Raw genomic sequence first — 21,218 nt, 5'->3', positions numbered from 1 at the left:
TTCCATGTTAATTTGAAATAGAATAACAAACAAAATTACGACTTATATGAACAGCCAGAAATTTTTTGTTAAACGTCAAGTACAGTCGGTGCAAAAAATTTCGGGCACCCTCCTATTAAAACATCATCACATTAGACTGTAATGGCATATTACAGTTCCCCGGCGTCGTTAAAAATATTTTGTTTGAATAACAAAATTTTGTTGAATAGAATTAACATGTATTAATACTAATAAACTAACTACTCACTCATACTCTCATACACTCAAATGAGACAGTGTAACATTCACTTTGGGTATTGAGATAGAAGTTCCCGTTTTTTGTCCTCGGTACAGTTGAAAAGCTTAAGATTCTGGAAATTGTGAGTTCCGATACTTTCACCTTTTAGATTGTGTAATACAGGGCAATTTTTCAATAATTTTACTGCTAAAAAGGGGCCGGTATAGACTTTCATCCATTTTGCTGACTCATGCTTTATAAGTGACGATAAGTTATGCAGTTTAAACATCACTAATTGCCCTTCTTGCAGATTTATAGCGTTTGATGACTGTTTAGTATGACTTTTTAATTTTACCTCTACTTCAGCGTATCGGAAACGGTTATCTACAGAATCTAACTCTTTGGGCCATGGGAACACTTTCCTATAGTTATCAACGGCAGAGTAACTAAGAAAGCGTTCCGCAGGCGTACAGCCAATACTGGAACAATATGAATTATTCAGAAGGTCCTGAATTTTAACTAAGTATTTGTGCCAAGTGGTTTGATCCTCATGACACCATAATCTGACTAATCTATTAAGTTCTTTATGGCTACGTTCTGTAACGCCGTTAGCCTGAGGTGAATAACTAGCCGTTCTTTTATGTTTGATTTTATATTTGTTACAAAAGTCCTGCCATAACTTGGATTGGAACTGTGGCCCTTTATCAGATAAGAATTCCTGTGGATACGGCAATAGGTGAAAGTATCGTCTCTCTAATACTGTGATTATTTCCTTGGTATGAGCCTTTTTCAGTGGGAGGAAAGTAACGAAACGAGAATAGATATCTGTTAACGATAAAATATAATAATATCCCTGGCTAGGTGGCAATTTTCCAATGAGATCCACCCCCAGAGTCTCATGGGGTACGGTCGCTTGGATATGATATTCCTGCTTAGCTATAGCACGGTTTGTAAACTTTGTTTCGGCACATTCTATGCAATTTCGAATAAAATTTTTGATCGTAGTTTTTTGATTTTTCCAATAAAATATAGCTCGACAAAAACGATAACACTTCTGAACTCCAAAGTGACCGGTAGAATGGATAACACTGATAATTTGGGGTATACAACTCTGCGGTATCACTAGGAGCCACTTCTGAATACGCAAAGGTTTAATGTAAATTAACCCACAGTACATTGTTACTCTGTCTAGATTACAATTGTTTTCACATTGCTTTAACAGGTTCTTACATAACTCATCTGTTATTTGATTTTCTCGAATAAAATCTAGATTAATATCAGCATCCTGCGTTTTAGTTAAAAAATGAACATAATGTGTTTCGGGCTCAAGCAATACCTCAGGTGGGTATCTGCTAATTGTGTCGGCTACAAAATTTTCTCTGCCCGGTCAGTGTTGGAAAATTAAATCGAATTTCTGCAATTTCAATAGAATGCGGGTGGTTCGTGGCTCAAGGTTCTTTTGAGTGAATGCATGTGTGACTGCCGCGTTATCCGTATGGACATAAGTGGTACGACCTATGATATACTGCTCAAAATGTTCACAAAGGAACAGGACGGACAGGAGTTCCAGCTGAGATATTGAAAGAGACAACTCATAGGGTTTCACCCGTCGACTGGCATATGACGTTAGGATTATCTTTATCTGAAGGATATTGTGCGAGTAGGCCAGCCAAATTCTCCATGCACGCATCACTATGGATGTGAAAAGGCAAGGAGAAATCTGGCTGACTTAATGCAGGTGGATTGCTAAGAAGAGTTCTCAGTTTATTGAAAGTTTCCAAGGCTTCGTTATCCAGTACGAATTTCTGATCCTTTTTCAGAAATTGATATAGATTAGCAGTAAGACCAGAAAAGTTCGGGATGAATTTTCGCCTTCATCCTATGAGCCCTAAAAACTTCTGTAACGCTTTCTTGGATTTCGGTACTGGAAAACAACGAATTGGCTCATTGAGTCGAGGGTCAACCCTTATTGTTCTGCCACTAATTATATGTTCTAAGAATTTGATTTCCCGTGCGAAGAACTTACACTTTTTGAAATTTAACGAAAAATTCGCTTGTTTAAAGATTTCGAAACTTCTCTCTAAATGAACCAAATGCTCTTCTTTAGTAGTTGATTTTACTAGAACATCGTCTAAGTACAAAACAACAAAAGAACGGGTTGAATCATTAAAAAATTTTGTCATTACTGATTGGAATACAGCAGGACTACTTTTCAGCCCCTGTGGCAGAACAGTAAGGCAATATTGTCTTCCCTTGTACACAAAACTGGTGCATTGGTAAGAGTCTTTGTGTAAACTGATCCCGTAATATGCACTTGACGCGTCAAAGCACGAAAACCGCATTGCCTGCGAAACACGGTGTAGTAACTCATTGATAGGTTCTACCTGCACCTGTGAAGAGAGAATTTTTAAGTTAGTAGCCCTCAGATCCAAAACTGGACGTACACCGCCAGAGGCCTTCCGGACGACATGAATAGGGTTTCGATATGGAGACATTCGTTCTATTGCTATTCCCAACCGTAACCATTTATTCAACTCTGCTTAAAACTCAGGCTGTATAGCCTGAGGAACGGAATAACATGGTCCAACAACTGGTTCTTCATCCTTCAATTGTATTTTATAGGGAGGCGCGTTAACGCGACGTGGGTACTCGGAGAAAAGCGAACGGTAATTTATTAATAATTTCCGAAGACCTGATTTAATCGGTGATGGTAAGTCATCCCGAGTAGCAATATACGAATCAATATCTTGTTCCGAGACATTGCATTCGGTGCCCAGGAGTGGATCCAGCTGATCTCCCCTGTTAACCCCTCCCTTGTGGAGAAGTGTCACTGCACAGGCAGCTTGACAATTTAAACTGGGGACAAGCATAGGTTGATCCACCACCGGCCATCCTGATTCACCGATTGCAATCTCTTCTACTGGTAATTTTACTAGCATTATATTCGGTCGATCTGTTGAAACGACAACAGTGTTTCCTAAACTATCTTTCATTCTAATCTCTTTCTTTTCCCGGTCAATGATGCAATGAAATTTGTCTAGAAACGGACATCCCAGTATTAGGTCCGTTCGCAAATACTTTATGACGAATATGGCTATTTCGAATATATGATTCTGTATGTTTAAGTTAAAATTTTGAACGCCCTGAACCGAAAAACTATCTTTCCCAGCAAAAGCGCCAAGTGTAAGGCCCGTGTATGGTCTCAACTTAGCAGATGGAAACCGTTGCTTTAATTTTCTCCACACCTCCCAGTCCATTAGACAGAGCTCCGAGCCACTATCAATTGTAGCGACAAGTTCAACGCCGCCGATACTTACTCGTAGGCTGGGAGAGGTAGAAAAATAGCGTTTTTCACTTGAAGCAAAGGGTTCCTCATCTATGACAAATTTTATAACAAATTTTAACGAGTCCCGAAATGATGAATTTTGTGTCCACAAATTAGATTTATATTCGTGGTAATTTTGATTTTTCAAAATAATGGGGTATATTTTCCCGCAACTATCCTCCCCCATTTCTCCAGGTAGTTGCGGAATTAGTTTGTCGATTTGACAGCGGTCTCGCGACTATCAATCCCTCGATTCGCTAGAATTCCATTTCCGCCATTAGTTTGTATTTGCGAAGTTGCAGAATTCTGAGATCTATTTGCACTATTATTAACATTACTGCCTTGACCATTACCGTTCTCTCTTCTCCGGTACGCCCCGTTAAAGTTCCTCCTATTATCGTCCCTATTCGGGTTCGATTCCCCCATTGTGCGGTTCATAGGGGCGATAACCCCGGCGATTGTTAAACATCGGTCGGTTACGGTACAGACGTCGACCATTATATTGATTGCTTTCTGAGCCACACCCACTCGGATAACGAGATCCAGCTTGGGTGTAACTCAGAAAGTCCGTTTGGCAACTAGCCGTTGCCTTGCTTTTCACGGGTTTCACAATTTTTGCTTGCCGGAAGAAATACCTCTTTGGTGGGCCTTCAGTTTCTTTCCCACACAGGACAGCTAGGCGTGACGTAACTTCTCGCACCGTTTGGCACAAATGGGAAGCAATAGCCCGCGACTCATCTGGTGGAAGAGCGTTCACTATAATGTCTACTAGTTCGGCTTGCGATGGATTTTCAGCGATCTGGTAGTACAATTCTATGATATTCCAAGCATAGTCCAAAATGGACCCATACTTGGCTCGATCATACCTTAAAGATTGGAGGTTGCGTTTTTGAAGCCTCTCTATATGCTCATTACAGTATTCTTCCTTGAAAAGGATCAGGAAATCGTCAAATGTATGGATTCTGTATTTAATAGAAGCAAACCATGCGCCTGATGCTGCAATTAAAAGTTTCTCAACTATTTGCAAGCGTTCTCTATCAGTCAGCCGATACATTTCCAAGCACTGCTGCAATCTACGCAGGAAAACACGAGGCTGTCCATTGGTGATATTCCCATCAAACGGGAAAACGTTCGATGTCCCTCAGCGAAACCTTGGAACCCATACTAACATAAGCAGGGGAATAGTTAGTGGGAATTAACATATTATCCTGCACAATCGGAGTAGTCACCGGATTTACCACCGACGACGTCGTAGCGGTGTTATAATTACCCATGTAATTAAAAGGGATTCTGTTGGTCGAATTGAATATCTTGGGCTCCATCCCCGGACCAACCGCACCCGTGAACGACGACTCAGGATGATACCCATCTCCTCTTCCCGGCAACACGCTATGTGATTGTATACCTCCATGTAAGGAGGGAGCACTCACGCTAGTGACCGTAGTCGTCACAGCACTCGACTGATTCGGCACACTATTGCATTAAACCACGACTTTAGTTCTGACCGATGCATGGGGTAGTGCGTCGCAATATCCCGTGCATCACCTGACATCGAATTTTCTTTTCCTGCGCTACAGGTAGTGGTTATAGCAGGTAATATTTCTGAGGAATCGCTACCGGGGAAAGGATAGGCTACCTCTGATTTTTCGCGACTTGGTTTCGTTATTTCTTTTTGAATATTCACTATTTCGTCCTGAATTTTCAAAATTTTTTGGTCAGTTACTTCCCGTTTGGTTTCCAGTGATAAATTTGACAAAGTTGACTTTAAATTATCAATTTCGGCCTGCTGTGTTTCTAGTTTTTTGTTGACCTTATGTAATTTGGTGTCTATTTGTTCAAATTCTGAATTTACATGATCGAATTTACCCTCAGTCTCCTGTTGAAGTTGCTTTATAGATTGCTGAGCCTCGCATCTGACCAGATCAATTTCAGTAGACATTTGCTCCCTCAATGTGGTTATTGAGGAAGCAAAGTCCGAACATATGTTGTCTATTTTCTGAGTTAGTACCTCGAATCGAGATTCGGTTTCTCGGTTCGAGGTGTCAAATTTCTCATTTATTTCGCGTCTCATTTCCAGGCTATTCTTATCTATTTTTTTATTTATTTCGCGTCTCATTTCCCGGCTATTTTCATTCATTTCATTTATTTCATATCTCGTCTGTTGATTATCCCGATCTATTTTCTGTAACATCTGTTGTAATGAAAGGAGGAGAGCGTCATTATTAGAAGACACAGTCTTCCTTTGCTCTTCTTTGGTTTTATCACCAATTGAATCCCCATCTCTTTCATCATCATCGAGGTCAGATATCTCCACTGGAGATATTTGGCCTCGGTTCTTCGGGGTACTATACCCTCGCTCCCCGTCTGAATCGGGATGTTCGTTTTCTTTCTCAGAGGAGAGACTCATGGGTTCACGCGACTGGTGGAGCTTTCCCTCACATTCTTTACAGTATTTAATTATCTCACCAGCCCGGACCTTTTCTGCATTTTCAGCAGTATCCTCTAAATTGATACAACTGAAATGAATCCATTTCAGCCCACACTCGTGACACCTCACTAGCCTACGGGAGACACGAGCTCTTTTCTCATTACTTTCTAACGTACATTGTGTACATGAGACTTACGCGTTCTCGTGTGATACGACAACTTCTCGATTGGTTGCCATAGCTTCCGTACAAAAAGGACACAATATAAACACACATGCAACAATATACTTACAGACTAACAAAACTTACTATCCAAATACTGTTCATAGATTAAAGGACTCCTATCTGATTCCCTCCTTGGGTCAACTTCCAGCATTTTCAAATTTTAGAATTCAAACTTTGACAGATTCCTTCATTTCCCCCTTTCTATAGAGAGAGACAAAGATAGCAGAACAGCCAATGACTATAATTATTTAATCTCACTGTGACCATTTTTAATTATTCACCCTTTTGTGGCCAAGTCAATATGTGCTCGATCCTAAACAGTGTTTAATAAATAATTTCAGATCCGTTACCAGGGAAAACAATTGTTTCCATGGTAACTGTCCTAAGTCAACGGTCGCCTAAGAAAACGGTAAAAAAAAGTAGTAGTAGTAAACGAAGAAGAGCAGTGTAGAGGAGTCGCTAAATTTAATTGTTTTAACGAGGGCGATTACTAAACAACACCTACTAATTGAAATCATGATTATTTCCCAATAAAGTAAATTTCAATAAACTTTCTTATTATTGTTCGTCCCTCAATGCATACTCATCTCATGGTTAATTATCCCATATCGGACTTCCGAAGAAACTTATCGAAACAATTTATTGACCGCACCAATAGCGACTACTCTCAGTCATAACTCCGTTTTCTTTCATTCAGAAATAGAAAAGAAAGAGAAGAAAGTAGCAGGGTAAAAGAAGGAGGTAGAAAAAGGAAGAAAAAGAAGAAAGAAAAACAAATAGGGTATTTTAATAAGAAACAGATTACTGGATAATTTCGGAAATATATTAAGAAGTCGAGAAAGTTGTTGAAAGATGAATCATTTTAAATGTTATTACCGATTAATCAATTTTTAGAATGCTTCGGAATAGACACATGTTCCCTCATACCACCCAGACCTAGCTCCAGGCACCACGTTCATGGGGTTGCCCAGACCTAGACCAGGAAATGAGAAAATCGAAATCATTCTCTGTAATGTTATTCCAACCGGTGATGGATAACCATCCAGCATCTGAACTCTGTTCTCTAGGATCGACCACACATATGAATTAGCCAAAAAAAAAAAGATCAAAGTTATAAACTCAATATAAATTTATGTATCGTATCAATGAGGGTTTCAACTTCCTGAAAGAAAGATGTCGTATTTAGGCTCATCCTGCTATTTTCGTTTCACTCCTAGAGCCGATTTAAACCGTTAGTAGCGGTCCTTTATGACCTAGGTTATTTACCTTAACACATATAATAAAACATGACACATATATTATAAACATTAATATGACAAATGATATTACTAAAATTACTTAACTTAAATCTATCATGCATTCACTCGCTCACTCACTCAGGACAGTGTATGTATGTTTAAAGGAAACCAACTAGCTACAAAGGTACAAATAGTTTATTACATTCATAGTGAAAGAAAAAAAGGAAATAATTAAAAAAATATTAAAAGCACAAGTTCTTGGTTATATATCAATAGAATACATAGAATTATACTTTAGTAAGTCTTTATATATTTGATCATATTAACAAATGGGAAGAAAAAAAATAATTACATGTATTATATCTTAGGCATGCTACAGTAAAATTATGATTTGCGACATACGCAAAGAAGACACTTATTTTACTAAAAAAATGGACAAAGAGGAAAGAAAAGAAAAAAAACTTTTAGGTGTACTAGAACTTATGAGTCTCTACCTCACATTGAGAAATAAAATATTAATAATTCCGAGCGTTCAAATCACAGATCGCGCACTACTCGTAGCGTCCAAAATATTTCGCTCCATGTAACTTAGTTTGTATATATATATATATATATATATATATATATATATATATATATATTGGTTTACAAAACCATTCATCAACTATATTTAGTTTGTAACTATTAGCAGTTTATAGCTGCACTCGCATACTGTAACGTTTATACCCATCTAGGGATTTTGAAAAATCACTTTCCGCCAGAGGATGTTTCTCCTCTTAGACAGTCCATTTCCAAACTTATTAATTGGATAATTTCAAGTTACTTGTTTAACAGTGGGACACGTCATGAGACCTTTCCTTTATCCAGGGTCACTTTTGTATATATGTATATATGGTTCGGATTTAAAATGATCTTCCACAGGTGTAAGGAGTATGATGGTTTAAATTGAGGGGAAAAAACACTGGTCAAGTCACAGGATACAGATGCAGGTAAGAGAGATTAAAGGTACACTTTCCACAATGGTTTTAGGTTGGTAGTTCAGGGATAATATTCATTATGATGTGGGTTACATTTAGACCTGCCGTTACTTCTTAATACATGCCATTAAATAATTACATAGATTATCATTTACATCTATTCAGAGGAAAAGGAAAATTATTTGAGTGCACGGCGGTATTCTTGACAAAAATCCATATTATTATATTCGTCGGAAACTTACTGGTAAACTATAGCAACCAATACACGTTTGGGGGGCAGACACGAGCGCTGTTACATATATCCATATAATACATTTAATATTATAATTTTACCTTAACATCATATTCACATACTAAATACATGTACATTTCGACGTATTCATTTCTCTCTCTATATATTTAATAAATGCGCACACATTTAAATTAATAACCCCAATAATAATTTCTGATAAGGTTGCAAACATTGTACAAAAAAACAAATGACTTCCGACATTACATATGAAAAAGAATTGAATTTTTTATCTGATACCGCGCGTCTATAAATTTTAACTTTCATATATTCAATTTGTGCTTAAATAGTAAAAAAAAACTTTGTGAGGCAGGCACGTAACGAAGAACATTCCTAAAGATATAAATAGATAAACCAAAATACAATTTCCGGGCCCAGGTTAACTACAAGATAAACGAAAACCAAAACAGGAAGAAAAGTGACCAATGGATTAAAAAAAAACTTAGAGGGACGACGGTGAAAGAACGTAATTTAAGTGTCGTCAAATATGAAGTCGTTATTCATTTTGGCAATAAGTCAAAATGTGATGGAGGACCCAATCATTATCTACTCTATCCATGAATTGTGTCTTGCAACGTCTCAGCTGGTAATTTCAGATCAGAGTTGTACGTTAAATAAATCGTAAGCGACAATTTCAAAATCGGGGGGAGGTTGAAAAAAAAACAGAGAAGAAGTAGAAGGAGTATAGGTAAAAAGAGAGGAGACAGAACACTACAACTACGAAAGATAAGGGGTCGAATTTACGTATACAACATACTATAACCAAATATTCTCTTTTATGCCAAAAAGGGTTCGGCTTACCAAATAAATAGCCGAAAAAGATGTCTGCAAAATTGAGACAAGTCTGTGTCCTCGATGGGATTTTCGGAAAGACGAAGGCTTTAGGGAAATCCCACCACTCACCGTATCCGGCCAACACCCTTGCAGATCCCGGAATCCTCCGGAAGGTTAGAGACGGCGCTAATTTAGAATTTCAAAAGAAAAAAAAATCATCCGACCTCTAAGAAATTAAAAGATTCCAGAATAGTAATGAAACTAGAGTAATAGCTAAGATATCTCTAAGTAGTGATTTGCCAAAATAAAAAAAAATAAATAAATTGAATTTTGGATCGGTGATTTCTATTGCCAAACTTCACCGATAGCCCCCCTTCGCAGAATGCGCTAAAGTCTGAGGCATCGATTAATTTCCATCACTATCTAGTTTGGAAACTAAGAAAAGAAAACGAAAATATTCAAGGGGGGAGGGGTCGATGCTCGGGTACGGTAAAATAAATTTCAATAACTAATTGTTTTGATTCTGTAACCCTGTCGGAGCTGTCGCCTCCATAAACATTGTAAGCTAGCCCGAGTAGGTAACGTGAAGAAAAAAATCTCACGAGCAGGATATTCTATTTTAAAACCGACCAGAAAATATAATTCACTACAGCCCCGTTGTATAACTATTGTCTTTCCATAATTCATTATTAAATATGTCCAGTCAGCAATTATATGATGCTACCCATGCTATCAGATGGTATTACTATGGTTGATCATGACTATAACACATCAAACTACAAAGTATTACCATAGTCCGACTATATATCGCCCTCCGGTCCGCGTGATATTCCGGTGCAGGGGTCAGAACCTGAGATGCTTGTAGCTATACGTATCTATTCAATATATATATATATCAACATGTGGCGAAGTATGCACTGGGGTACTATATATTTAACTATATGGGTATCCTATCTTCTATATTTATCTACTACAATATTCATATACTTCATATTCATATTCATATTAATATTCATATAATATTCATATCATCATCTTTTTCATTTACTACGACGCTATATTTTACAAACACCCTGTCTCCTCTATCTACGCCCAGCCTACATACACATTTCATCATAATACTTTAAAATCTATAGTGACTACAAACATTTCCCATTCCGATCACCGCACGACAACCTCACTCGAACTCAAGACTCTTTCACCACACACACAATACTATGTAATACCTGGTAGCTTTATTGAGAAAGAAAAAAAATCATACGTATGTTCACTGAAAAATAGAATTATCCGCGATAATATTTAATTTTACGAAAATTCTGCAGCAACAATGAAATTCTGCAGCCACGAAGAAAAATGAACATTTAATCTAATTTCAAAGCGAAAACTAGCATCATATCGCCCGACTTCTGTTAAGAAATTACGTATTGTTTATTTCCTTAAATATTTCGATTTCTAGACTAAGCAGAATGTTGTAATTTTCAGAGAATATTAATTTTGGATCACTTAACCTAACTGTATATGCATTTGGGCTGGGAATTATATTTTCTAGGTTTTATTTCGAAAAGAAGGGTGAATTCCATGGAAACTAAATCACTAAGAGCATCGACATAAGAATGACGGTTAGTACTGACTTTTGACACTAGAGGGCTAGCGACGATATGATCAACCCTTGAACCACTGAATGTGACCTTGTACACGGAAATTTTGATACTATGACACTCTCATTTTCTGATATTACTATAGTTCGATATGTTGCGTTTAGATATTGATCAAATACGAATGATACACTGTCCATACTTCATCATTTCACACACTCTTCCATCACTTAACTACGGTTGCTACTACTGATACTACATTACAAACACATACATGCCACATCCATAACTACAACCTACATTAATACATGTTATAATACATATTAATCATTACTACTTCCTCACATAAACAACATTCAGATTTTACCATTTTCGTTAACATCGGCTCTATCGGTTACGAAAGGAAAGGGAAAGAAAGGAACAGGGCCAATTGGCCCTTGTATTCACTAAATCACATTCTTAAACTGTTTATTTAATACCCAAACTATTTATTGGAAAATATATAGGCCCCTTTCCTGAAGGGAAAAGAACCTTATGATAACTATACTTTCAACCCATCCCTGCTGGAAGCCGTACCCCCAAGTTGGGAGTAAACAGGAGCCCTCTTGAAACTTTACACGTGCATTTTGAACACTATCCTAACTACAAAGAAATTAAATACCGCCATGTTACTACTAGATAAGTACAAAAAAGAAATCACATTTACTACATACACGAACGGCAGTGGGGCAGGCCTTACGTAACTCTTAAAAGGAGTAATTTTCAGGATGAGAATATTTTAAGGGAGAAACACTACTCTTCCGAAACTGTTTATAGATCTTTGAAAACAACTAGCAAACTGATGCACTTCACTTAGTAGAACCTGTCCATCACTAATTATATTGGCAAAACATGGCGTCACGGAGTTATGCTTCCTATTTTAGTTCTACAGTCCGGTTTTTTACTATGAAATTGAGTAAATTATGGCTCCGCGGCTTCCTGCTTACGCCCCTTCAATTATCAAACTAAATTTACCTTATTAATGCAGCTTTTCTAGCTCATTTCTAGTTTTCTGAGCTGGAAGATCCGGGTCGGCTGTCGTCAGCCAAATTCGAGGCAAGGAATGGGAATAATCGCGCTCTAACATCGTAGCGTGGGTGAATCCTCCAATCAAAACAAAGCATTTTTGGCGGTGGGCCTTTGAAGCGAATAAATTTTGGTAAAATCTGGATTAAACTAGATTTCAGAAGGACCTAGGTATCTAAAAGAGAGGTGAAGGGTGGTCCTGAAAATTCTGTCGAATTTTAGATTGGTTATTTATTCGAAAAGTTTCGTCCAATGGTGGACCTATATTTTCAGATCGCACTGACACCGTAAGAATTGTAATAATCCATTTACATATCCATATACAAGACTTATAACTAATTTAATATATAAATAAAGATATCGATTCCCAAAACTATAATTCCTAATGAAGTTTTACAGTTTTCCATGTTAATTTGAAATAGAATAACAAACAAAATTACGACTTATATGAACAGCCAGAATTTTTTTGTTAAACGTCAAGTACAGTCGGTGCAAAAAATTTCGGGCACCCTCCTATTAAAACATCATCACATTAGACTGTAATGGCATATTACAAGTTTACGTATGACATTTAATAAGCAAGTAGTGCGATAGGATTTTTTATCGTCGTTTTTCAAATAATCTGACTTTACAATTTGATTAAATTTGCTTCTTTCCACCTTTTTGGAATTCTTCCGTTTTCAAAACACAAGTTGAAAAGTGTTTCTAGATATAGTGGCTATTTGTCAACATTAGGTTTAAAAATTTTCGATCTTATTCCATCCGATCCAGGATGGTTTTTGCTTTTAACTCGTTTGTGTGATTTGTTATTTCTTGTTTTCCAATTACTTTAAAAGATGGCAATTGCCATTCTCTTCTAACGAAACTTTGTGAGTCATTATTTTTTTCTCATTTATCCTGTGGTAATAGAAATTTTATTAGATAACCTGTTGTTTCTTCTCCATTTTTTGTATATGTACAATTTGTTCTTTTTAGAGTTGATAGGGTGGTAGGTGTTCTAACTTTATTAATTTTAATTGTAGGATTCACCCCAGGGATCTAGATTTAAATTAGTTTCAATGCGTTTTCTAGCTAATTTTCTATTATTCTATCATTTTTTTTCATACTTTTTAATTCTATATTTGTTTCACCTGTTTTGTCTTAAATTATTTTCTGTTTTATATTGATGAAGTTTATCTTCTATTTTCTCTGCTAATTCATCTAAGTTGCTCTCTTCTTCTACCTGCGGTAAATTTATCGGAGATGTGTGGGTTAAGACGGTAGGTATCCACTTCAAAACCTAGTTTTCCAAAAGATTTCTTCTGTGTTGGCAAACCTGTGGCCACTAAACTGTATCAGATGACGTGATGGACATCTGTACTAAGATATTAATTTTATATCATACTTCAAAAAGATAATTTTATATATAATTGAAAACTACGCAAATAACCCGCTTTCATACGTTAAAGCCTAGATCGTTTGTCCGCTAGTTTATAGTAAAGATTGTATCTAGCAAATTTCACCATTCTGACATAATCCTAGTTTTGGCCTACAATTTACGTAAGGTCGCTTACTCATAGGATACTTATTTTAGTCGGAGATAGTTGTAACTTCAATATAAAATTTAATTTCAAACGATTTACTTGTTTCCTGAGCTAACAAAAGAAGCTGATTGTGAAATTTACGTACTTAGAAGCAATACACAGATCTTTTCCTTTTCTCGGGAATGCAGTTTTTCTCAAAACACTAATGCACGACACAGTCAATCTTGAATGATAAGCATGTGTACTAAATTATCTCTCTCTAAGAAGAGAAACTCGTGAGATGATGAGTTTTGACTAACATTTCTAATTCTGTTCTTCTTATGGTACCCATTTCAATGAAAGGAAAATGATAAAAACCGAGGTGAAAGTAGACAACCAAGATATTAGAAAATTCATTTCAAAGAATTCAGCTGCCTTTTTTTTATAATGTGATGTATAACACGTTTCTTTCATTTTTTTTTAATATACAGAGTGGATCATTTATCTTGATACGCTCTTTCAACTTTAAAGTATTAAACAATAAATACTGAAGTTTTTCGCAATACAAATAATACCCGAGAGATGATGTTTGACATACCATGTGATAGCAGTGTTGAAAACCAAGTATAGAATTTTGTTACGTCTAATGTCGTCATGAGTATATTCCATATTTAAATTCTAGCTGTTAACGGGAATGCACATTAGCACAGTTGCTTTTGTGTGCAAGATAAGGACGTTACATCTTGACATCATATGAAGTTCGAAATGCTTCTAACACTAATAACCAAAGGAAACGAACAGGGCACTACATATCCTCATTATTCTAGCGCCGATTTTTTTCGTCATAATCACATTTCTTACAAATGGGTGAAAACTTACAAAGGATTGAAAACTCGGCGTTTTTCAAAAGGATTTATTTCGAAAAAGCACCTAGAAATATACCACATTTAACCACGTAGATTTATTTCAATGGACCTCAAGATCGTGATGTGGACAAAAACTTTAATCTATCAAAATATTGAGAGGATAGTAAAATTTAGTATATGAAAACAATCATGATTCATCAAATTCATAATTTTAAAAGTTTTTATACACTTCCTTTGTTTCCTTGTCATTATAGTAACAGTTTCTTGTAGTTGTAATTGCAACAAGTTCTCGCATTGACTAAAGTTTCTGCCGCTTAAAATAATTTATAGATATATTAATTGACTTCCAACGTCTATTTTCACCTATAAAATCATGTCCATTCCATACTGTAACGTATGTACTTGAGTTATATGTGATTTCTAATTTTTAAATGTAAACATACATCCAGATATTGAAACAGAATGCATTCTCGTCTTTGGAGAATATAACTGTTACGGAAAACACTCGATTGTAAATTCCATATTTCTATGACATAACAATAGTATGAGATTTCAGATTATCACCAAATATCATGTACCAGTGCTTGTGAATCCCTCATTTTTTAGATGCAAACGTATAATACAAAATAAGTATCTTCCTCTTAGTGCAGCACTTTATATACCAACGTTTGCATTTTGTGGAGTTTCATATTATTTATTTCCATTTCATGTTTATTTAATTTTTTGCAGATTCTGTAAACACAGATGCCAAGAATGTGGAAAGGGATTTAGTAAGCGTGTTAATTTGTCAGAACACATGTTCATACATACGAATGAAAAACCTTATACGTGCCAAGAATGCGGAAAAAAATTTACTCAACGTTGTAATTTGGTAAAACACACGTTAATACATACAGGTGAAAAACCCCATACCTGCCTAGAGTGTGGAAAGAAGTTTACTCAAAGTTCATCTTTAGCAGCACACATGTTAATAACACATACGAGTGAAAAGTGCCATATGTGCCAAAAATGTGGAAAGAGGTTTACACATAGATCAAATTTAGCAGAACACATACTAATACATACAGGTGAAAAAAAAACACATCTGGCAAGATTGTGGGAAGAGGTTTACTCGCCGTGTAAATTTAACAAGACACATGCTAACACATACAGGTGAAAAATCCCAAACATGCCTAGAGTGTGGTAAAGGATTTTCTCAACGTGCAACTTTGGCAGTACATATGTTAATACATACCGGTGAAAAACCTTTAACGTGCCAAGAGTGCGGAAAAAAATTTACTCAACGTGGTAATTTGCTAACACACACGTTAATACATACAGGTGAAAAACCCCACACCTGCCCAGAGTGTGGAAAGAAGTTTACTCAATGTTCATCTTTAGCAGCACACATGTTAATTCATACGGGTGAAAAACGCCTTATGTGCCAAAAATGTGAAAAGAGGTTTATACGTAGTTCAAATTTATCAGCACACTTACTAATACATACAGGTGAAAAAAAATACATGTGCCAAGATTGTGGGAAGAAATTTACTCGCCGTGCGACTTTAACAGGACACATGCTAGCACATATAAGTAAAAGATCCCAAACATGCCAAGAGAGTGGAAAGGGATTTACACAACGTGCAAGTTTGGAAGCACACATGTTAATACATACAGGTGAAAAATCCTGCACTTGCCAAGTGTGTCGAAAGAGTTTTACCCGCTCATCAATAGCAACACACATGTTAATACATACGGGTGAAAAATGTCACATATGCCATAATTGTGGAAAAAGATTTATTCAGCGTGGAAATTTGAAAGCACACATGTTAATACATACTGGTGAGAAGGCTCACACGTGCCAAGAGTGTGGAAAGGGATTTACTCAACGCAGCAATTTGTCAAGACACACGTTAATACATAGAGGAGAGAAACACCACTCGTGACGAGACTGTGGAAAAGTGTTTCTTCTTAGTTCAGGTTTGGCAACACATTTTCATACATACTAGTGAAAAACTCCTAAGTGCCAAGAATGTTGAAAGGAATTTACTCGAAATACAAATTTGGCAACACACATGCTAATGTATACCGGTGAAAAATCCTAAACGTGCCAAAAATACGGAAATTCATTTACTCATCGTGGAAATTCGGTAATAGATATTAATTCATGCAGGTGAAAAGCATTACACGTGACGAGAGAGTGGAAAGGGGCTTACTCATAGTTCATTTGGCTACACACATGTTAGTACAAACTAGAAAAAGAAATCACACCAGCGAGAACGTGGAAAAGGATTTATTTATAATTTTAGTTTGTTAACAAAGGTAAGAAACTCATAATTGCAAGGATTGTCAAAAGAAATTTATTAGTAAATCGTATTTGGCAAAATATCTTCAGACATGAAGCTAATAGCCCATAGTTGCGAAGAGTATTGAAAGGAATTCTGGGAAATATTATTTCTGTTAAAAAAATGTTCATATATACAGGTAAATATCCTCACAAGTGCCAAGAGGGTGAAAAGGTATTTAAGAAGTCAGACTTCGCAGCACCTATGTTGACGCATAGAGTTGAAAGGTCTTACATGTGTGAAAAGCCTAAAAACCTTTTTTGTACAATTTCCATCTTGGTAGCAGGTTCATACGTACAACTGTAGGGAGCGCGGTGGCTCAGGGGTAAAGCGTTCACCTCCGGTGCTTAGAGTCTCTGGTTCGATCCCAGCTTGCGCCGTGTGGACTGTGGTAGACAAACATCGTGCTCGTGAGTTTTCTCGGGATTCTTCCGTTTCCTCCCACTATTTCATTTCTCATCAACGTCTCTTTTAGTCTAGGCGGCATAATCGTCAGACGTAAAACTCAAACATTTCATTTCATTTTTACGTACAAGAGTAAAACCTTACAAGTTATATAACTGCCCAAACTGATTTATTAAAAAATCACTTGGCAAAAGCTATATCGATAACTACAGATGAGGACCACAGACATGCATATAGTAAAAAAAAAGATCTAGTCTAAGTTCAGATATTGTAACATTCGTCCTAATTGATACAGGTTAAATACTAGAGATATGCGAAGTGTGTGTGTGTGTGGGGGGGGGGTACTAGCGTGGGAAAGACATTGGGAATGTGGGTGCCAGATCTAAAGTACTACCATATGGAATGTCGTCCTGCCCCCCTCTTTCCCCTAAGAAAAGATAGCGTCATTGCACCCGACGCTGCGTCGCTTACGCACGCCAATAATGCAGACGAGAAATAATTTACACGTAATCTCTTCTCAGTTTGTAGTAATTCTACATAGTTTGTCTAATGGGGGTGCCAAGGCACCCACGTTACGCACGCCTATGTGTGTGGAAATAAGTTTACTACTTGTTAAAAATCTGTCAACATCCATTTTAGTAATACAGTTCAACACCGTTACACGTATTAAGATTGAAGTAGGATTTCCTGAATGCTCGTATTTAGCAAGACAGTAAACAGAATAAAAATCTCGTACCAAGAGTATTGAAAGGATTTTAATCAGAGGCCAACTTTAGTAACGCACGTGTTCTAATGACAGTAAATACGTCATGTACGCTTCATGCTAACATACAAATAGAGAGCATTCTACCTACCAAGAGTGCAGCAATTTAAAGTTCACAAGTAACAACAAAAACACTAGAAATATATCTGGCCAGAATGTAGGAAAACATACAAGCAAAATTAATTTCCCGAACCTTTATAAGAGCATCACGTGAAATATATCACACGCTCCTACAGCTAGGTAAAGGGCGATCGAAATCAAATTTGGCACCATAGTCTTAACACAGAACTTTATATGAAAGTAAGAGTGGAAGGAAGGGATTAGTTTAAAATTGAATTATAAATTCACATTTTAACTGATACAAGTTCTCTGTCTCGAGAATATGGATGCAATTTTTGAAAGTCAAAAACTGTATACCCTGTAACGCATGAAGGCAAAAGCCCCTTAACGTGTGAGGAATGTGGAAATGATTTATTGAAAGGTCAGGTTAGCGACATCTCTGTTAATTCATAGCTGTGAGAATATTTTGAATCAATAAAAACAAACCGCAATGAATGACAAGTATAGCTCGTCAGGGCCTCCCGGTGCTAAGTCCCACAATGACGACCTGCACTCGTCATAAAATATAAACAATTGTAGCATCACGTAGGGTTACTATATTGATGTTATGAAAGTTATATAATGGTAAATTTCTATAATACACTTTTATAACTTATACTCCAATTATTAGCAGTTACGGTTAGCATCCGGACATTCCGGGAATTAAAGAATTTGTCCGGAGCAACGTCTGCTCCGGACGCTAAATGTCCGGAAAATTCAAAATTTATAGCCTAAATCTACCTTTCATATCTCACAATAAGTAACCCGTAACAATAAGTATGGTTCAAACAAGCACTGCCGAATATTTTCAACATTTTTGTTTATTAACATCCTGTTTTAGAAATTATAAATACAGCTATCTTTTACATCATTAATGAAATGTTTTGTGCTTTATTTCAAGGTTTATTATATGGTTGGCATCACTAACACAAGCCCAAAAGAGGTTACTTTTCATTCTGATTTGTACCACAACGAAACCTACTTTTCATTATTAATTCTAATTGACAGGAACACTAAAATAACAATTTTGTCATTATTTCTCTGAATACGGAATCGATTTGAAACGAATGACATCATTATTAAGCTGTTAAAATAAATCTGTAATTGCAAGAAAATATAATTACTTATGTAACGTTTCAAGTGACTTGCATAATAGTGAAGGTGATCGACTAAGATGGATAGTTTGTTCGGATGTTCCTGAGTTTGTGTAAAGTATGACGGAAAATGTTAAACAATTTTTGAACTGTTGTTTGTTTTAAATGTGTGCCCTGATAGTAAAATTGCTTCAGTGAAACTACTGTTTAAATTTGGCCTTCAAATTAGGTATACGTCTTTCAGTGAACAACAGTAGGCCTATTAGTACATTTTGTTCACGATTTATATGATGTTTTGTATGTATATCCTTTAACTTGACTTCAATTCTTGATATGTCCGAGATTTCTCCAGATGAAAGGTGGTAACTCTATTAGCATTCAGAAAATAAATCGTAGTGGAAGGGGTTAAGAAACGAAATGTTTACAGATACATACAAAATCCGTGTCGATATTGGCAAGAAATTTAATCGAAAGTGATATCTCACATGAGAGATTTAAAATCAAACGCAACAGAGCGGATTTTATAATTAATTAAGTTTGGGTAAGCATTTGTAATCATATATATACAAAATTATTCATATATACCCTATATGTACAATTTACTTTCTCTGGATAAATATCATTACGAAAATCGGTTAAAGATTACTGTTCAAAGTTCTGTTTTCCTGATAGCTCCTCATAACCCCGTAAACTGTTTGCCTGTTTTTAATTTGAAACCTGTATATATTATATCCAATCACATATTAATTCATGTATAATTTTGGGCGGGAACATAGGAAAAGATGAAACTCTCCTCTTGATACCCGAGGCAAAGCGATATTGCCTGAGAACATGTATATCTCTTAAAAAGTAAGAAACTAATTCAGTGGATTTAGTGTGGTGAACTGATAATTGTAAAAGGTTAACTAGAAAGAAGATTTTTCATCTCCAATGTTTTTATAGACCCACTCCATTCTTACAACTTTATTTTTTAAATATAATGCTTCACTAGTTTACAACTGATAAGAAAGGAAACAATGTGACACGTAAAAAATGTGAGAAATTTGATAATGCATGACAGAATCGTACCAAGAATATCACTACCTGATTCATGCCCAATTATCAATGCAGTGGAACTAAAAGTGTATTCTGTTTACATGGAGTGTTTACTTTAGCTCCCGGCATAAGTACACGTGAGGGAAGTCTCACTCAAAGTGTGTGTGTGTGTTATGTGATTTGTTTGTGTGGAGGGTAATTTTCAGTAGGAACACGGCGTAACCCCACCAAAGTCTGTTATGTGCATTGTGTTTGTGTGCGTTTCCTTGTAAACATGAGCGTGTGTTGGTGTCCTGTGTCTCACTTCAACGTGTGATAGAAACCACACAGCATTAAGCCGGATTATAGGTCTCTATACTATTTCGCTTAGACCAGAATTTTGTAGTAAACCCTCTCCTATACCGATCTTACGTTTTAGTGACAGCTTGTCCATCTCTTCAACCTAGCAACCATATTAACATATGCATTCTATTTGTTTCTTTCCCATGTTTTAAAAACCCACTGTTTTTTTTCTGGCTTATGTTACAATGAGTAACGTCAGGTAGGTTTTCTTACATGGTGTTAATCCGGCACTGTGATTTGAGGAAAATAAAAAGCCAGGTCTCAAACCAACAACACTTGCCGGTGATTTAGCATCCGATGATAGCTAATTGTAGATTCTACTAGCACCATTTGAGAGTCATTCTCTCTCTCTCTCCCCTCCTCGTGCATACGAGAGCGTGAGGCGGATATATTCGAGCCTCCAGCTAGCCCAGCATTAGGACACCAGGAATCAAATTTGTGTAAGATAATCCGTCAAGCTAGTTAAAAAAATAAAGAAAGAAAAAAATAAGAATTCTTCTTTCCAAAACTAGTATGTGATCCTTTCCTAACTTCCAGTCGGTAATGGTACTATAATTGTTGAAGTGCGAAAAAACTTTACATATGAGAACAAGATTAATGTGCACTTTACTTCTTGTATACCGTGAGATTTACTTAACGGGATCGTAGGGTTTCTTT

General features: G+C 36.4%; 2 protein-coding genes across 3 annotated transcripts in view; both read left to right on the top strand.

Annotated features, from left to right (window-relative positions):
• LOC145663233 (myb/SANT-like DNA-binding domain-containing protein 3) overlaps positions 1–19,762 on the top strand; it is a 38,941-nt gene extending 19,179 nt beyond the window's left edge. Inside the window, exon 3 of the mRNA XM_081729607.1 lies at positions 15,229–19,762. Within this exon, the coding sequence (XP_081585733.1) occupies positions 15,229–15,237 (9 nt within the window). The 3' untranslated portion in view covers positions 15,238–19,762. The remainder of the gene's footprint in view (positions 1–15,228) is intronic.
• Positions 1–21,218, top strand: part of LOC145663236 (uncharacterized) — a 355,902-nt gene that overhangs the window by 105,919 nt on the left and 228,765 nt on the right. The gene's annotated exons all lie outside the window — the stretch shown is intronic.

This window comes from Thermobia domestica, chromosome 10 (assembly GCF_964235325.1).
Source record: "Thermobia domestica chromosome 10, izTheDome1.hap1.1, whole genome shotgun sequence".
NCBI lineage: Eukaryota > Metazoa > Arthropoda > Insecta > Zygentoma > Lepismatidae > Thermobia > Thermobia domestica.
The sequence above is the reverse complement of the archived record's forward strand: the minus strand, read 5'-3'. Positions and strand labels throughout refer to the sequence as shown.